Source organism: Gorilla gorilla, chromosome X (assembly GCF_029281585.2).
Source record: "Gorilla gorilla gorilla isolate KB3781 chromosome X, NHGRI_mGorGor1-v2.1_pri, whole genome shotgun sequence".
NCBI classification, from domain to species: Eukaryota; Metazoa; Chordata; class Mammalia; order Primates; family Hominidae; genus Gorilla; species Gorilla gorilla.
The window spans coordinates 17,794,059-17,813,914 of NC_073247.2; the positions used below are offsets into that span (position 1 = coordinate 17,794,059).

The 19,856-nt window shown below is 41.2% G+C and overlaps 1 protein-coding gene across 3 annotated transcripts in view; it reads left to right on the forward strand.

Moving 5' to 3' along the window:
• STS (steroid sulfatase) overlaps positions 1-19,856 on the forward strand; it is a 209,365-nt gene that overhangs the window by 181,483 nt on the left and 8,026 nt on the right. For all 3 annotated transcript variants that reach the window (XM_019019520.2, XM_019019518.4, XM_055376633.2), the window contains exon 10: positions 7,215-7,336. In XM_019019520.2, coding sequence (XP_018875065.1) covers positions 7,215-7,336 — 122 coding nt within the window. The remainder of the gene's footprint in view (positions 1-7,214; positions 7,337-19,856) is intronic.

Sequence of the window (19,856 nt, forward strand, 5' to 3'; positions counted from 1 at the left end):
AAGGAAAGACAAAAACAGCCACGCTGCCAAAGCAAGTCCAGAGATGGGTTTCCTCCCCTCCCGCTGTATTCGACCTTGTTTCCTTACTGGTTTCAACTCTGCTTTAGGTATACACCCTTCCTCAACACACACACAGACACACACACCAATGAGAAATGCAGCGTTGACAGTTCAACTATTCTCAAACTTTGAGGTCTCAAAACCCCTTTTCATTCTTCCATGATCGAGGACCCCAGTGATCTTTTCCTGATGTGGATTGTATCGAGCGATGCTTATTATATTAGTAATAAAAAATGAAATTTTTTAAGGCACCAAAGTACCCCAAGCTCACATTCCATTGGCTAATACATCGATGATGTCATCATTTACCCTGTGGCCACAAGGAATGTCCATTGTACACTCCTAAAACGGTGATAGTGAGAAAGACAAAGAGTGCCTTCCTATTGTTATAAAAATAACATTGGCCTCACAGACCTCCTGAAAGGGTCCCAGAGAGTCTCTGGATCATGCTTTGAGACTAGAGGGTGCTATGGCTAAGAGTGGAGATTCTAGACCTTTCTAGACCTGCACTGGTTGAATTCATATTCTTCTTTTTTTTTTTTCTTTTTTTTTTTTTTTGAGATGGGGGTTTCACTCTGTCACTCAGGCTGGAGTGCAGTGGCGTGATCTCAGCTCACTGCAACCTGCTACTCCCAAGCTCAAGCGATCCTCCCACCCCAGCCTCCCGAGTAGTTGGGACCACAAGCATGCGCCACCACGCCCAGCTAATTTTTTGTATTTTTGGTAGCGACAGGGTTTCACCATGTTGCCAAAGCTGGTCTTGAAGTCTTGAGCTCAAGAAATCCTCCTGCCTCGACCTCCCAAAGTGCTGGGATTACAGGCTTGAGCCACTGAGCCCAGCTGAGTTCATATTCTTGTCATCACTGCAGGGTAAGCGTTGAACTTTCCTGGGCCTTCACTCCTTCTCTGGAAAATGAGTTCAATGATAGCACTGACTTTACAGGATCGATAGGAGGATTAAAAACCTCCTTGCCTGTAATGTTCGGTACAAAGAAGGCATGAATGTTTGCCATTTCTTGTTTTGCCTGTCATTTTGAGGTAGTAGTCAGATGTACATTATTAGTACAGTTCTTTCCTCTTCCACATTTAATATTCATCCGAGGTCATAAAATCATAGAGTATGAGGCCAAAAGGGGAATTGTAAGATCTCCTACTCCAGTCAAACTATTCTTTTTTAACACTCTAGTGATGGAAAACATGGCAGCAGTGTCTCAGAAAGTTTTTCCTATATAAAGCCAAAAATCCCATTCTCTATTTCACCTCCTCCTTGGCTGTAGTTCTTACCTTTGGAATAAAGCTTAATACTTCCTCAAGTAGCTAGAACAGAGTGTTCAGGCAATCTCATTTACTATGTTTGTCTCTCATCACCCATAATGTTAAAACCATCACTGCTCTTCACTTTCATAATATCTTGGAATGGTTTTCTACCCACTGGGGGAAAAGCACGGTAAGGAAAAATTTCAGAGGCAAAGAGGAAGATTCATAAAGGGAAATCTTACTGCTTCTACCTTCTAGCCACTCTAGTCTGAGGCTGATGGAGGCCAATCTGTGTTTCTTATATGTGCTCAATGAAGAAGATAACGGCCTCCCTCTTAGAAGACGCAAGTTTTTTGTGTGTGGGTTTGTGTCATCAGTAGAACCAACTCTCAATATTGAAGATTCCCCTCTGTTTCTGATTCCTTTCATGGACCTCAGAGGTGCTTGCTGACCTCATTTTTTTTTTTTTTTTTTTTTTTGAGCAGAGTCTTGCTCATTTGCCCAGGCTAGAGTGCAGTGGTGTAATCTCGGCTCACTGCAACCTCTGCCTCCACCTCCCAGGCTCAAGCGATTCTCCTGCCTTAGCCTCCTGAGTAGCTGGGACTACAGGCGTGCACCACCATGCTTGGCTAATTTTTTGCATTGTTAATAGAGACAGGGTTTCACTATGTTGGCCAGGCTGGTCTCAAACTCCTGACCTCAGCTGATCCGCCTGCCTCAGCCTCTCAAAGTGCTGGGAATACAGGTGCGCACCATCACGCCCAGCTAATTTTTGTATTTTTAGTAGAGATGGGGTTTCACCATGTTGGCCAGGCTGGTATTGAACTCCTGACCTCAGGTGATCCACCCACCTCGGCCTCCCAGAGTGTTGGGATTATAGGCATGAGCCACAACACCCGGCCAGTTGACCTGGTTTTAAACCACAGATGTTGCTTCTGTGTTGAGGTCCTAGCTCCTGGTACTAGTCCAGCTGTAAAATGCCTTTGTCATCCTAGAGACAGCACAGGTTAGAAAACAGAAATGTGCTTCCAAGTGCCTTATGGGAATAGAATTATCACACAGTACCTTGTTTAAAGCATATTGCCAACCAGGTCCAGTAATATTCTTATGTATTCATCCAGAAGACTTTGAATATCTAAAGTAGTGTTTTCCCCCAGGGGTCACTTATCAATGCCTGGAGACATTTTTTATTGTCTTGGCTCAGGGTGCTACTAAACATCCTGCAACACACAGCACAGAGCCCTACTGCGATGAATTATCTTACCCATTATGTCAGCGGTGCTGACGTCGAGAAATCCTACCCTGAAATTTATTATTGCTCTTTTATGGAAAATGTTGTTATAATGGAAAATCCCATCAAAACTTTTCAATAAAAGCATCTAGACAATACCCTCACATCTATATCCGTCTATAAATGTGATACACAGATGTCTGCCCTTTAGAAAATAGTCTTAACTCCTTCCTTCTCAGAGTGGTGCAAATAAGCTTTCTCAGCTTCCTGCTAGAGAGATATTAAATTTGCATTTCTCAGGAGAAGAAACTCATTCAGAGGGTTGGACCCAAGCTGTTTGATGAGCACTTAACAAAATGCCTTTGCTTCTTTCTGTGTTTTGTTTGAAGAAGATAACTTCTGTTCAGTAGACCTCCATTCTTCACGCACTGTCCTGTAATTCTCAGGAAGCATTTTGGATCTAGTGGGAGTCCTTCATGGCCAATCAAAGCATGGTGGGAGATCAGAAGCCCGTGGATCCAAGGTTTCTACTTAAGCCAAAAGAAAGGTAGTCCGGAGGAACACAGGAAAGATTTTTGTTGTTGTTGTTGTTGTTCTGTTTTTGTTTTGCAGCATCTTAACACTGCAGTGAGAATAGTTCTCTAATTCAACCCTATGATGTGCTTACGTGAGATTTCTCTCTGGCAGTGAATTTTTCCTTCATATGCACGTTAGTGATTCATTTTCATTCAGTGGTATGACTTATCAGAAGAAATTTCAGTGTCTATCACCCTGGGCATATTCAGAAAAATTATTTCCCTCCAGGTCTCCAAATAAGCTGATTTTGGAAATTAATGGAGGACAACCTTTTGTGTTACAAAAGGCAGCAACAAGGGCTTACAAAAAAGAAGAATCGAATATCTATTATTAATTCATTAACATGAAAATTCTTTCTGTGGGTCTCATCTTTGCAAGCAGATACAATATTGCCATAGTATGAGTATGGCCATGCCCCTTCCTAACAAGGTATTAACATCAGTAATAGAGAATGGCAACAAGCCATAGTTGGTTACACCTTTTGGAAAACATCAGCATTTTAACCATAGACCCTTCAGCTGCGATGCAAGGAAACAGAGTGCTGGCAACCTCAAGAATCAAATTTTAGAGGTGAAATATTTAGAGCTTCTGGTCCATAATTAAAACAAAATTTGACTTCATTTTTTAAAGTTACAAAAACAAATTAATGCTTTAATGCTTAACACACTTTTGTCTAATGGAGACAAGGAATGGATTTAGCTGACTTCTCCCAGTAATTTTTGCTGACTTATAGTTGAGCCACTAGAGAAGACCTTTTCAATAGAGTGATACAGATGAAAAAGTCAGTGAGCTGTATCTGCTTTACATTAGTTTTGCAGAATTAAAGGTGACTCTCTTCATGGGAACAATCCCAAGTTTGTGTGTGTAACCACTTATACTGATCTTGCTTTCTGTTCAACTATGGCAGAGGGTTTAATGTTTCAAATGGAAACATATTTTTCTGAATTGTGATAATAACTTTCTGAATACTTAAGATTCCCTTTAATTTATTACAGATATATGTACTTTCTCCTAAAGATGTTTCCTTAACTATGACTGTCTACATTGAAATCATCGTCATTTGTATATCAAATAAGCTGCTCACCAACATTGTGCCCCAAATAAGCTTGTCTGTTAGTCTCCATGACCTTACCTTCTGTATCACCCCAAACCTTTTCTTTCTCTTATGATCCTTCAGTCCTTGGCCTGGCAAGTTGGCCAGGCAAAGGGCGCGTGGGAAGGACATCCCACGTGGAGGGACGAGGATGTTGAAAGCCTCAGAACTGAGAGAGAGCACAGCACATTCTTGGAGGAATGACGTCAATAGGGTTCAGGGAAGGTTTCCAGAACATGCCCTTTTTAATTATGTAAAAATTGTCTGTATGGTATTTAACTTGACTTGAAATTTTGACGCAAGGGTACCTTGCAAACAACCTGTTAATAGCGCTACCATCATTGTCAGTCAGGAACCCAAGGAGAATAATTTCACCTTCCAAATTAAAAACACTCCCAAACACTCCCTTTTCCACCAAGAGCCATGAGGGCACTAGGGCAGAAAACACATTCAGTTTTTTTTAGCATTGGCTGTTATGCAAACATGCTACAAAAACTTGAATTAGTTTGCAAGAAAAAGCCCGTTAGACTGTTTCCAGAGAAAACAGCAATGCTTTGGGTCACTTTGAAAGTGGATTGGCCCATCTCCCCCAGAACACGACATTCTAAAAGCATTTTTATACTAGCAGCGTTAATGGAAATGTGCTGTTCTCTGGGTTATTGCCATAGTTAACTGCGAATCCCACAAGTGGTTTAAGACAATCCCAAATATTTCGATAGCTTAGACACCACTTAAAAGTTTAGCTCAACAGGGTCACTTTCCATTTTTCATGGCAGAAATGAGGCTTCCTTTGACAGACCATATTTCTGCAGCACTGTTAAATGGTGACTTTCCATAGCAGCGTGATTTATGGCCTGCATCTAGGAAGGACCACGTTAGGTGTGGGATATTAAAAAAAAAAAAAAAAAAAGTCTATCTCCACATTGGAAGAAAAATAAGTTTGCAGAATAAACTTTGTGCCCCTCCTTTAAAAAAACCTCAAATATTTCATTTTTAAGTAAGAAAAAATAATTATGAGACTTGGAGTTTTATTTTGTTTTAGTTAAATCCCCGTTTCCTGTAATCATGGTCAATTTCAGTTATCAAATACTGATCTTGGCCAAGGCCGGAGGAGGGCTTGAAGCCAGAAGTTCAAGGCCAGTCTGGGCAAATCGCTCCAAAAAAAAAAAAAAATGAAAAATAGCTGGGCATGGTGGCATGTACCTGTAGTCCCATGTACTTGGGAGGATGAGGCAGGAGGAGGATCGCTTGAGCCCAGGAGGTCAAGGCTGCAGTGAGCTATGGTTGCGCCACCACACTCCAGCCTGGATGTCAGAGCAAGACCTTGTCTCTAAAAAAAAAAAAATCGAAAAATACTGACCTTAAGACAGCAATTCCATCTCTCATGTTCTTATATCACATGATGAATTTTGTTGGCAAATGGAAAAAAAAAAAAAAAAGCCAGATTCAAAAAGTAAAATTCTAGCTTGTGTCCCAGAAAATGGGGATTTCATCTTGCTTTTGGGGAGTCATTGAAAGACGTTCTCCCTGCTTGGGGAAGGATAGAAATCCTCTGTCCCTTGTCTCTCCCCTTCAGGTCACTTTTCACCACTGGGGGCTTTTCCTGGTCTAATTCTCTTGCCTGCCCACTTCCTCTCTTACTTCTTCCTTCCTTTCAGCTTTTTTTGGGATCTCATAAAGGCCTGAGTCTTTCTTGAAAGGAATTTGAAAAGAACCACGCACAATGACTGCCATTTCGGGATGGAAACAGTATTTCAGGGCACACGCTGTGTCTCAATAGAACTCTCTCTACGGTGTTTCTTTTTCTTCCCCTCGTGGTTCACAGGAACCTTGGTTTGGGAAGTGAGCCAAGCCAGTCTTTTGTTCTTATTTTTGCTTATGATAATAGAATATTTTCAGTCTGCAGACTTCCGCAGAGTGCATGATTAATAACAAGTGTTGAGACCGGAGAAGTTTTAACAACAAGGCTATAATTACATTATGGGTTTTTAGTGACAACAAAATAAACCATGGGAGAAAGCTCAAGGGACATAGGACCTCTTAAGCACACTTACCAAAATTATACAGCCACGTCAAACTTCCAGTTTCTAAACGCCTTGTAACAAGAGATGACAGGGATGTAGTGTTTTTAATCAGAGAAAGAAAATCCTCAAGTTAAACACTCACCCTTTCAAAATAATTATCTGCCTCTCATTTTGATGGCAATGGCCTAATGGTATCATGGCTTCAATTTCTCATGTAGCTGTTAATTTATGTTTAATGCAAAACACAATTTTATACCTTATTCCTTTCTTCAAACTATAATCTTATTTTGCTCATCACCAACTACATATGTCTTATTGTTTGCAATCTGGAAAGTTCCCCTTCTTGGCCTAGTTAGATACCCAGTAGTAGAGGAGATGTATTTTCATTTGGGAATAATCCATTCCCTGGTTATTGAATGGTATCATTATTATTATATATACATTAATTCATTCTAAGGAGAAATTTGCATTCATTGCAGTCTACGAATCCAAGTTGCCTCATGCAATATAGTATCTTTTTATTTTAATCCCAAATTGTCAGGTGCCCGTCTTTTCAGCAGGCCTGTATGTCATGAGTAAAGCTTTCCCTTTGATCAGGCAATAGACAGAAAATTGTGTTTTGGAGAAGCAAGAGGAAGAATAAGGGTATGAATGCCAGATCAGCTGGATTTCAATCCCATCAGTTCTTACTCGTCCCATGACCTTGGGCAAATTACTTAACCTTTCTGTGCCTCTGTTTTCTCATCTGTGCAATGGGGATGACAGTAGTTCCAGCTCATGGTGCTCTTTGCAGATGTAATGAGATAATGCACGGACAGAGCTGGGATCAATGTGTTGCACAGGGCACCCAGGTGGGGTCAGTCTTCTTTGCATTAATTACGACTGGAGCTCCCTCATGCTCTTATTGGTTCAGAAGGACATTTGAGAACACAGGACTGATTCACCTCTTGATGCCTGGCTGTTTATCCCACAGGATCGTTGATGGACGTGATCTGATGCCCCTGCTTGAAGGAAAAAGCCAACGCTCTGATCATGAGTTTCTCTTCCATTACTGCAACGCCTACTTAAATGCTGTGCGCTGGCACCCTCAGAACAGTGAGTAAACAGACCTTTCCACGCTCCTCATGCTCCGTGCAACCTATGCCATGGGAATAGATAAAACTAAAGGGTAAAAAGGTGGCTCTGCTCAATGGAGGCCAACAGGTGCCTCAATGTGCGCCCATGCTTTGCTTTGTCCTCTTTTCCCTCCTCCTCCTCTCTTTTCCTTCTGGTCACATAGTTGTCCAGGTAGGAGGACATCAGAAGGCCATGTCATTCACCCACCTGAACACCACCCATAGCTTCTCTATCCCAGCAGAGAAAGCTCCCTGTTCTCAACAGGGCGCTGTGGCCGGTTGCTTTATTGCATGCACAGCTGCCCAGCTTCACTTCCTAGCACTCCTCTCACACTGAAGACAGCAGCCCCTGTGCTCTGTGCATTGCTGTGCTTACACTTGCAGGCTCTTCTCCTGGAAGGATGTCTTGCCTCATCCTTCTTGGAGCATACTCCTCAATGCCCCCCAGGCCCTGCTGAAATGCCACCTCCTCTGCATGTCCTCAAAGCATTCCCCTCACTCTTCTAGCATGCCACTAAAGGCTAGAGAAGGAATGAAGAGCATTTAAATGTTTATCTGACTTACTTTCCCAGCCTAAAGATGATGGATCGTGACTCACTGAATCTGTATTTTGTGCGTCATGCATATTTGCTACATTTAGATATTTAAAGCAAAGTTAAAATGTTCTTCAGTTCTATCTCATTTCCTGAACTGGGGGTTCTTTTAATTGTGCGATTGAACAGGATCTTTTGTGGGTTTTGTAATACTTGTTTTATAGTGGCATTTCCAATTAGCATACAGGAACAAATGGTTTATAATCTTAGGTGTGGTTGTTGATTTTTTATGGCTGCATAGTATTCCATGGTGTATATGTGCCACATTTTCTTAATCCAGTCTATCATTGTTGGACAATTGGGTTGGTTCCAAGTCTTTGCTATTGTGAATAGTGCCACAATAAACATACTTGTGCATGTGTCTTTATAGCAGCATGGTTTATATTCCTTTGGGTATATACCCAGTAATGGGATGGCTGGGTCAAATGGTATTTCTAGTTCTAGATCCCTGAGGAATCGCCACACTGTCTTCCACAATGGTTGAACTAGTTTACACTCCCACCAATAGTGTAAAAGTGTTCCTATTTCTCCACATTCTCTCCAGCACCTGTTGTTTCCTGACTTTTTAATGATCGCCATTCTAACTGGTGTGAGATGATATCTCATTGTGGTTTTGATTTGCATTTCTCTGATGGCCAGTGATAATGAACATTTTTTCATGTGTCTGTTGGCTGCATAAATGTCTTCTTTTGAGAAGTGTCTGTTCATGTCCTTTGCCCACTTTTTGATGGGGTTGTTTTTTTTTTTCTTGTAAATTTGTTTGAGTTCTTTGTAGATTCTGGATACTAGCCCTTTGTCAGATGAGTAGATTGCAAAAATTTTCTCCCATTCTGTAGGTTGCCTGTTCACTCTGATGGTAGTTTCTTTTGCTGTGCAGAAGCTCTTTAGTTTAATTAGATCCCATTTGTCAATTTTGGCTTTTGTTGCCATTGCTTTTGGTGTTTTAGACATGAAGTCCCTGCCTATGCCTGTGTCCTGAATGGTATTGCCTAGGTTTTCTTCTAGGGTTTTTATGGTTTTAGGTCTACCATTTAAGTCTTTAATCAATCTTGAATTGATTTTTGTGTAAGGTGTAAGGAAGGGATCCAGTTTCAGCTTTCTACATATGGCTAGCCAGTATCCCCAGCACCATTTGTTAAATAGGGAATCCTTTCCCCATTTCTTGTTTTTCTCAGGTTTGTCAAAGATCAGATAGTTATAGTTGTGTGGTCTTATTTCTGAGGACTCTATTCTGTTCCATTGGTCTATATCTCTGTTTTGGTACCAGTACCATGCTGTTTTGGTTACCGTAGCCTTGTCGTATAGTTTGAAGTCAGGTAGCGTGAAACTTAGAATTACAGTAATATTCCTATCACTAAGATACCTGGCAATCAATGGTAAGTGGTGAGCAATTTACACAATTATTGTATGTTCTAGAGGTACCCGTTGAGGCTGGACTTTCAGTTCCTTCTTTGGAGGTAAAATAAAATTCACCTTTTCTCTAAGGGGCTTTGGAGTTCTGCTTCTAGAACCTAGGACTGCCCCCCCACCCGCCCCAAAGGAGGGGTGTGTAATAACCTCCTAGGTGCTAACTTCTTCTTAAACTTAGGGTGATTCCATTCCATTTTCCAACAAATCTTTGTCTCTTCCCCACTTACCTAGCCAATTTACCCAAGATTTATCATTTAAAGAACAGCCTCTCTTTTATTTTTACAACTTTTCCATGAAATTACAACCTTTCTATTAGCCACAGAAATCACACCAGGTTTATGCTTCAGAGTTTCTCCTTTAAGTCTGGCAGTTTTCTCATGATATGTTCTAGAAGACAAAAAAACAACAGAAACATGGGCTTGCGATTTTACTTCTGGAAGCATTTTATTCACATATCTCATCCATGTGGCCACAATTCCTAGTTTCCATAAAAATACTCCTTCTTTTTTAGATCAGTTTATAGCATCGACTTCTGAGCTTTGTAATAAATGAGAGCTCAAGGACTCTTAATTTCTTTTTATATGGAGCCGGCGAGAAATGTGAAGAAGAAAGTTTCTGTGACTACTGCATGTTCGAATAAGTCTGTATCATGTCCTGAACCTTGCAAAATTGTATTTTAATAGAGCCAAATCCCCAGTTAGAGAAGCGGGAAGGAACATATTGGATCAGAGGCTGGAGGAACACATTATGTGGAGGAGTAAAGAGAAAGGGGACAGGAAGAGACAGAAAATAGGAGTGAGAAAAACAAGACCCAGTTTCTGATAGGCAACTGGCCCCGGGATAAAATTTGCTTCTTAGACTCTGAATGCAATTCCTTCAACTCTTCTGCCTTGAACTGGTAACAAAAAAAGGAGAAATCACAGTATCTGAAGGCTAGAATCATTTATCGAGATAAAGGACCTCAGGAAAACATGACGTTTATGAATCATTTATGATTTATTTTTCAGATGCTATCTGAAACTCAGCAACCATATTTGCTGTCTTGGCTTTTGTGTATGGCTTCATGTTTAGTCATTTTGTATTTTATCTATTCATTTTTCCTAGAAATATGTATTGAGCACCTACTGTGTGGAACATATCGTCTTAGCGCTGGCATCTGTCAGTGAGCAAAACAGACAAAGTTCCCTGCTGAAGAGTAGCTTACATTTTAGAGCATGAGGCACTGCTAGCTGTACAATGTGCTGGGAAAACAGGGATGCATAAGGAAAACGTGACTCTCATCCATATGGAGCTTTCTGTCACCTGGGGAAGACAGATCTTAAACTAGTAATAGTTGAGTGTGACTGCATAGGTTATCTCAGATAGACTTTGGTAGGAGCTTGTCAATAATCACTAGACTGTGGAACATATTCCATGAATCTTAGGGATAAGAGGGTTGTCGCCTGACCTCAGAATACTTTATTAGAAAATAGAAAAAAAGAAATGTAGTATTAGGGTTTAGTAGCAGGCAGTGGTATGCTGGAATCAGCTCCTGATCGTTCAGAAATCTTGCCAGCTTGTTGTTAAACCATTGTCTGTTTTCATTTGGCTGTGTTGTGGGTGTTTACACCATGGCAATTGGCAAACACAACAAATACAGGTTGCCTTTCTCCCTCAGAGCCCTAGATTAACAACAGTTTGTTGGTATCAGTAGAACTGACTGCAGATGTTTTTAAGATGCAGTTTACCATTTGTCTTGATTACTTAGAGGATTAAATGTTATAATTCCAAACTCATGAAATACTGATTTTCAAAAAACTTAATGCTAGGATTTCATTTCCACCCTTTTAAAACATGAATCTCTTTTAAAATTTATATATAATGTCTTTGCTATAATTTAGTTGTCTCAGTAAATTGAATGACATAATTTAATTATGATCTGATATCGTTATTCCTATTACATTTTATAAGAACTCATGAAAGCATAATTATAACATGGATAACTTTTCTTGCACTAAAATAAGAATTTTGAGTTAAAATTTACCATTCAATGGGTATGAAAAATTTTGGCTTTAATGTTTGACATATGAATTAATGTTATTAAAAATGCACCACAATGACAACTTGATTTTATGGATGGAATTGATCTTAGAGGGTAGGTGGATACTTGGCTCCAGGATTTTTAAGCTGATGACTGTAGTCTGTGAGATAAATATTCACATTAATGGAGAGTCCCCAAACCAGCTGGTCATACCAAAATCCATGGGATAGCTATAGATATATTCTAGAATGCAATGCAATATAGTACATAATTAACAGCTTAAAGCGTTTTGTACAGACATATATGGAATCTTAGCATCACGTAGACAAAAAAGTCACATATATTTAAAATGTCACACTTTAGTCAGAAACGGGATCTCCATGAAGCTATAAAAATTACTTAGGGGAACGGGGCACCAATACCATTCTTTCCCTAGGAGAAGGATGTAGACATCCTCACATTGGACTAGCAGAGTTTCATAAATCCTGCTCCATTTTCTATTCAAGTTTGTTGGAAACTTTTTTCCAACAACAACAAAAAAAAAATAAAAAAAGCTTTATTTTAAAAATGACAATACTAGGAACATTTGAATGATTCTCTTCTAGCTATTGTGAAATATACGATCAATTAATGTTAACTGGTGATGGATATCCCAATTTCCCTGATTTGGTTATATGAGTGTTTCAAATGATCACAGGTACCCTGAAAATACATACATTGAATATGCATCAATAAAAAGTAAATAATTAAATAAAATTACAGCAAACAGCCATAGGGTAATGGAATTCATTCCAAAGGAATGTGTTCCTTTCCAGCTTTCTGAAAGATACCTTCATTTCAAAATAAGAGCTCAGTAATGGTTTAAAATCAAAACCAGCTTACCGTGGTAACATAAAGAAAAATGCTCGCATGGCTCACTGTCTAGCATTTTCATTTAATTAAAAAATTAATTTTGCCTCTAAAACACACCTAATAAAAGAGAAGAAATTATCATAACAGCCACTTATGAGTTAACAGCATCAGAAAGGCAGCACTTGGCTTTCATCATCACTAGTAATTTTGGTGAGTACTTGTCAGATGCCCTTCCTCATCTGATCCTCAGAATTAGGATCTAAAGTGTCAGAAATGAAATATCGAAGGCTGAAGCTGACCTAATGTGAGATGCAGCATTTCCAAATTTAAGCTCACCAGGATCTATCCTGTGTTTCAGCTGACCTTATGAAAGAACATATTTTCATCCTACTCTGTAACTGTTGTAGCAATTAAGAAAAAGCACATATATGTAAACCATTTCAAGGATAACTTTTAAGTCTTAGGATTTATTTTCTCTGTGAACACTTCAAATGCTGCATTGCCACAAGCTTTTAATAGTTCAGGCATGCAGATATTATTTCACTCATGTGCCTGTGAAGCCCAGTACAAGGTACAACATTTGTACTTGTAATTGTAGCAACACAGGATGATGGTGTCCTGGGATGAACAGAATTTGCTTTGGAGATCTAGGAGAAGGAGTGATTTATGAGGTTAGAAAAGATTTCATTGAACTTTTAATTTTTTATTAAATTTATTTTATATCATTATCATCTAGACACATCAGTAACAGCTTAACTTCCCCTAACAGTCATTTCCAACAGTGGAAAAAAATCACCACATAAATAGATTTTGTGTTTTCCAACATAGCCTATTAAACATATATTTTCTTATGGAACTTCATATTACCTTATAGACAGTATCAGACAATATTTGAGATAAACGTTCACTTTTCAACCAAAGTTGTAGTATGTCTGATCTAAGATTACACTAATACTGTGGAAGAAAAAGTCCTGGTCATTACTTTTGGTAATTTGCTACAATGCAAACTTACTTCCTCATAGAAACAAAGTAAATCAAAATTGAATTTTCTTTCTTGAATACAAAAAAAAAAAAAAGCACCAAAAACTTGGTGTGGCTGAATGATCAAATGCCCTCTTCCATCTAAGCTTGGCACCCAGCTTATTCTGATCTTTTTGCCAGGGGTCACTTCTGATCTTTTCCCCTTGCATTCTCTGTCCTACCGTTTCATTGATTTTCTACAGTATTTTACACATCTCTTTTCCCTGACTTCAACACGGGGTGTCTCTCAGTTCTCCCGAAATGTCTGCTTATGTCTCTAACCCCCCGCCAGATTTGCTTTCATATGCTCTCAGACCTGGTGTTTTCTAAATAGACATTTTAGTTCTAACCAGGGCATGCAATATTTAGCAATTTTTTGTGTCTTCCTTACTTTCGTATCTTCTATACAAAAATGTTTTGTAGGTGGTTATAGACGTTTCCGTTTGTTAATCTCATGTTCTTGAAATTTGTCATCTCTTTTTGTGATCATTATGTATCTTTTGAAGACATGCTTGATGACAGTAAACACTGATGTTTGTTGCATATTTACTGTCTGCCGGACAGTTTGTCAAGAACATTGTATTTGATATCTCATTAGAAGAGATTATGATTATGTTAGTTTCAGATTTGGCTGTAACAAAAAACAATAAAAAAAACCAGTAGTTTACATTAGAGAGAAGTTTATATCTCCATCTCATGGGTGACATCCAGAGGCGAATGGTCCACAAAATCTCTGGGGTGCAGAATCTTTCAAGTGGCTTTTCCACCTCCTATAGAATGTGACAGCTTCATCTTCATGGTGAATGATGGTTGTGTCTACCCTAAACGCATACAATGGCGGGACGGATGGGAAAGATGAGAAGAAAAAAGTGCATGGCTACTACTTCCCAAGGAAGATAGTCAGACTCTTCTCAGAGGCCAGAAGTTGGTCACCTGTTCACACCTAGCTTCACAGGAGGCTGCGAAGGAGAGTTTTGTTATGGGTGTTCATGTACCCAGAGGAACACTCAATGACTGTGGGAGGCTGGCGGATCAGCTAGCTATCTCTCCTCCCAGTGTTATTTTTCCCAATTATAGATGGGGAGACAGAGAGGTAGAAGTTCGCATTGCTGGCATACAGTTGCAAAGTTGATGGCCAAGTTGGGATTTGCAACCAACACCATTTGCTTTTGCGTCTGTCTCCCATTAATCGAAATGTCTTCCCCTAAGACAATATGTTCTTTTACTCACAATTATAAATCATGAATCCTCCACCTAATCGTGTATCTGGACATCTCTGTGCCCCCATGCACTGAGTCCACGATTCATCCACATCCTCTTATTCCCCAAATGTGGACATCCTTGGCATCATCAGGTCTCATACTCCTTCCACTGGCTCCATGCCTGGTCCTCGTCCTCTCAGCTGCCCTCCTCCCTCTCCATGAATGTTCTTTCCTGGGGGCCAAATGACTTATGCCCCCTGCACAATTCCTGATGACTGCCCATTTTTGACACCAAGCAATCCCAAAGCAAATGTACTTCCAAGCTCTCTGCCTTCCTCACTCCGTTATCTGCCATGATCAGACAGTAATCTCCAGTGCCTCACAGTAGTCTGTTGGTCCTTCAGGCTGGAGATGGTGCAGAGCCATTGTGTGATTTCAGGCAGGATGCTCCGGGTAGGTCCCGAGGGGACTGTGGAGTGTATTTGGCTTCTTGTCTGCTCACCCTGGATTTCATAATGACAGCTGGCTCCTCCCCTCTCTTTCCATCCCTTCCTCCTAATAACCATCATCTCTTTTTTTTTTAAATTTATCCAACAATTTTTTTTTTTTTGAGATGGAGTTTTGCTCTTGTCGCCCAGGCTGACATGCAATGGCATGATCTCGGCTCACTGCAAACTCCACCTCCAGGTTCAAGCGATTCTCCTGTCCCAGCCTCCCGAGTAGCTGGGATTACGGGTGCCCACCACCACGCCCAGCTAGTTTTTATATTTTTAGTAGAGACGGGGTTTCACCATGTTGGCCAGGCTGGTCTTGAACTCCTGACCTCAGGTGATCCACCCCGCCTCGGCCTCCCAAAGTGCTGGGATTACAGGTGAGGGCCACTGTGCCTGGCCCCAACAATTTTTTATTGGGCCTCTCTTCTATCTAAGATACTAGGCACTACACATTTAGGAGATGTGGGAGATACAGTCCCTGCCTTCAGAGAGGAAATAATCCAGCCAGAGAACTGGAGACCTCAAGTGTTGACTGAGTGATGAAAAGTGGTGAGAGGAACAGAGGAAGACTGGTGACTTCCAGCTGGGAATTCAGATGGGTGCGTGGAGGAGAACACAGCAGGGCTTTGAAGGACAGCTAGAATATCAATATGGAGGCAAGGAAGGGAAAGTGAGGGAAGAGTCTCATGTACATCCTACACCCACTTTGTTCGAGGTTATATATTTCTGTCCCTTAATATGCAAAACCCAAGGCTTAGTAAAAGGGAGTATTTTGTCCTCAAATACTCAGGCATCAGTTGGGAAAGCTTGTGTTGCTCTCAAATTGGCTGGCTGTGAAGCAGATGCACCCAGCTACCAGAGCTGCTTCCTCATCCTTCTCACTGTTGTCGTATCGTGAGCTCCGGTGCTGCCAGCTGCAGGAAGCAGGCAGAACTTATCTACTGTCATCGATTATATATCAGCCAAGGGCTGAATAGTTAGGGGGTTTGTGCTATGGTAAACAGATGGCAATGAACCTCAGGGGTCAGAAACAGAGCTTGGGGCCAAGATGCTTTTGGTGAATGTGCATGTATTAAGTTAGAAGACACATGATCTATGGAGGCTCAGGTATGGACACACTGTAAAATCTTTGGGTGTAAGAAAAGATTTGAGGCATTAGTGTGGGGTGTCTGGATGAGACTAGGGTAATGTATGGAACAATTTTTTAGGTGGATCGCAGGAGTAGGAGGGCACCATGGGATGGGTTTTCAGACATCAGTTCAGTGGATGACATTAACTTTTCTGTAAACTTACTGAGGGGGCAGGCCAAGGGTTCTTTGTGTGGGGGGTTCCTCACAATGGAAAAATGGAACAGTATGTGAAATGGTTCTTGAAGAACTTCAAGATGGCAACAGAGGTACATGCTGCCAAGACTGAAAACCCAAAATATCTGTGTATACCTTCTATGATATATACATGCAGTCTTCCAAGCACCCAAAATAAATCTCGCCAAAACTACCAGTTGAACATCATTCATCAAGGGAAGTTTAAATCTGAGTGATACATTAAGAGCCACTGTGTTGAAACCATGTAGATTTATTAATAGTTTTCCATATACTTTAAGAATCCTTAGCAGAAAAAAAATGTCTTACGACATGTATTACAGTAGCAACAGATTGAAGGGCAGATGGAAACTGAATTGTTTCTTGCGTAAATTGGCTGCAGCTTTCTGTTCACAGCTAACTCATGTATAGTCTCTACTATAGACCCAGCCTCCTTCTGACAGCATCACATATAGGAACCAATTTTTAATCCTCAAAGCAATGCTACCAGGGAAGAACTATTATTATGAACATTTAACAGAGGAGCAGACTGGGACACAGAGAGGTGAGAGCAGCTATGCCCAGCATCACATATGTAAGAAATTGCAGAGCTCGGGGTTGAACCTAAACTATTGATGCTCAGAGCTACGCCCTTAATCAAGTCAGTGGCAGGAAAAACCTTGGCCGAAGCACCTGCCCTCTAGCTAGTGCATTCTCTCTCTCTGTTCCCTGCCCACCGCCGGCACCCCCCGCCCCTCCCGGGACTCCTCTGTCTATGCAAGTCTCACACAGCATCAGGCTAAGAAAGGCAACTGCTCTTTTCTAAAGACATTGCTATCATCCTAGAACAAGAGAGTCTTCGGGCCCCTGGCACCACCCCTTCTCCATCATATTTGTCCTGGAAGAGCACAGCAACTCTACCTGTCTGTGCTTTTTCTATACTGCCTATGGATCTTTGGTGCCTTTCCTGTCCTTTAGAGCTGTTCATTCATTCATGCAGTTTATCACCAAGCCTTGGGACTTGTGAGGATTGTCTGTCTCAGTCCAGCTTCTGGCTCATTTTATCAAAAATAAAGTTTGTCTTATTTTATAGTTTAGCTCTCAGAGGGTTCATGTGTAGGGAGTGGTGAATTTGTGCTATGATAACCATTAGCCCTGACATTTCAGGGGCTCAGCCCAGCAAACATTTATTCTCACTCTTGCTGTAGAACAGAGCTTGTCAACCTGGGTACTATTGACATCTGGGGCCAGATCATTCTCTGTGCTGGAGGCTGCCATGTGGATTCTAGACTGTGGAGCAGCATCCGTGGCCTCTCCCCACCAGGTATCAGTAGCAAGTCTGCCCCACTGCAGCTATGACCACAAAATGTGTCTTCCGACACGGCCAGAGGTTCAGGAGATAACTGTGTTCAGTGCCTGTCATGGTGGGAAGGTGGGGGTCTAGGAGGAGAAGGTTCTGCCATCCATTTGTCAGGGACCACCCTGACAGAGGCCCCATCATCTCGAGTGTCACCAGCAGAAGAGACAGTTCCTCTGTGCTGTGGCTGGGAAAAGACATACCACATACTGCTCACGTTTGGCCAGAATGGGCCATGCAGCCTTTCTGACTTCAAGGAAGCTGGAAGGTGTTCTGGAGCGCTTGAATTACTCAGGGTTTATTATCCCCAAAAAGGAGGTGTAGTCTTGTTTTTGTGGCCTCAGAGTTCCAGGTTGGGGGCACCTTGCTTTAGCCGCTGTCGGTTAGAAGCAGGGGCTGTAAGGGCACACTCACGTTGTGTGATGCCTCTGAGTGTCTATCATGCGCGCAGTGTCTTTACTTGTGCCGAACGGCCTTTCCAGACCTGGTTTTGTTTTGTCTCACGTGATGGCTCTGAGACTTCTGCAAGACAGCAGTTTAAACATTCAGAGAGGCCTGGAAATGAGTGTCCTGGGGTCTGGACTGTGCCCAGCTTTGTTATGGACTGTTGTGACTGCTCTAAGTAGAGAATTCAGAATGCAAGATGTGAGAGGCTTGTGTCACTATGAGAAGCCAGAAGCACTTGGGGCCCTTGGGATAAAGACAGAATGAGGCTTCGAGGACCCTTTTCAGGAGGACGTTGTTAAAACTTGTAGGCGATGTAGCATGACCCTGTTCCCGGACCAAACTGAGGGTAGGACTGCTATTTCTCGCAGCCCAACAAAAAGATGCAGATGAACTGGGGAGAAAGAGAGTTTTTATTTCTGTAACCGGTTACAGGGAGAAGGCCTGGAAAATATTGCCCAGACCAACTCAAAATTGCAGTTTTCCGGAGCTTATATATCTTCTAAGCTATAAGTCTATGCATAAGTGTGCATTCATCTAAAGACGTAAGTGATGAACTTCTTTTAATCTATAACCAAGATCTGAGTCCTGAAGACCTTCCTCTGGAGCCCCAGTAAATTGGCTTAATCTAAATGGGTCCAGGTGCTGGGGTGATTACCCTTATCTTGTCTCCTGCTAAATCATGGAGATTTGGGGAGTTCCTTCAGACCCCCAATAAACTTGTTTGTGGAGGCCTGGGGAGTTTCTTCAGACCCCCAGTAAAACTTGTTTAATCCTAAACGAGTCCTGTTAAGAATTCCTTCGTTATCATGTCATGCTTCAAGGCCCAGGAGAGGCCTGGGCGAAACTCCTGATGGGCTTTTGTTCCATTCCAGCCTTTGTATGAGGACACTGGCTCTTTCAGCTTTTAATAGTAACTTCACCACTCAGTCAGTGCCGAAACAGATGTCACGGAGGCCTGAGTTAGTGAGACCTGGCCTGCCACAACCCGACTCCAAGATGTTAAGAGGGAGCTTGTGCTAGATACTAATATTGATTTTAAAAAATATTTTAGTACATAATGAAAGTTCTGGTTTGCGCCCTCTCTATTTTTGTTCTTGGGGAGCACATGTGCTCATTTTCGGGGCTTCCTTGCCAGGGCTCCCACTTCCTGTGGCTGAGTCGCTGTAATACGAAGTAATAGAAATCACAACGTCTCTTCTGTTCCAGGGTCAGAAGCCCCTGTGGTCCCCAGGCAATCCCAGGGAACCCAGATACCTCTTTATTTCTCTTTGTTTGCAGCTTAGTTTATTTTTAATAAGATAGCTGTTTTAGGATCCTATGTGGAGGATGTTGAATCAGTTTCTGGCTTAGGCATCAACTTTTTCTCACTTCAATTCTATTTGCCTTTTTGTCAAATGACAATAAACTTTCTTCTCTCATGAGTTGAGTCACATTGTTTAGTGGTGATTTTATATAAAAATATGTTTCACCAGATGGGTGATGATTTCCTAAGCATTTTGTTCTAGCACAGTGACATAACAGTGCTATATCATATGTCATTGATATCTTTGACCATCACTTGTGACAATTCGTTTTCTTAATTTGGGGGAGGATTTTAAAAATCTCAGTAGAATTATTGTCCTCACCACTACTTAGATTACTTAAACAAGTAAAAAAAAAAAAAAAAAAAAAAAAAAACTGTCCACTTTAATTTCCCTGCATTCTTTATACCAAATTTAATCATTCCTTTTCTAGGTCATTGGATCTCAGTTATAAATGTGTCTAAGTTCCCAGTTTGGTCAAAATATTTATCGTTTTCAGTGGT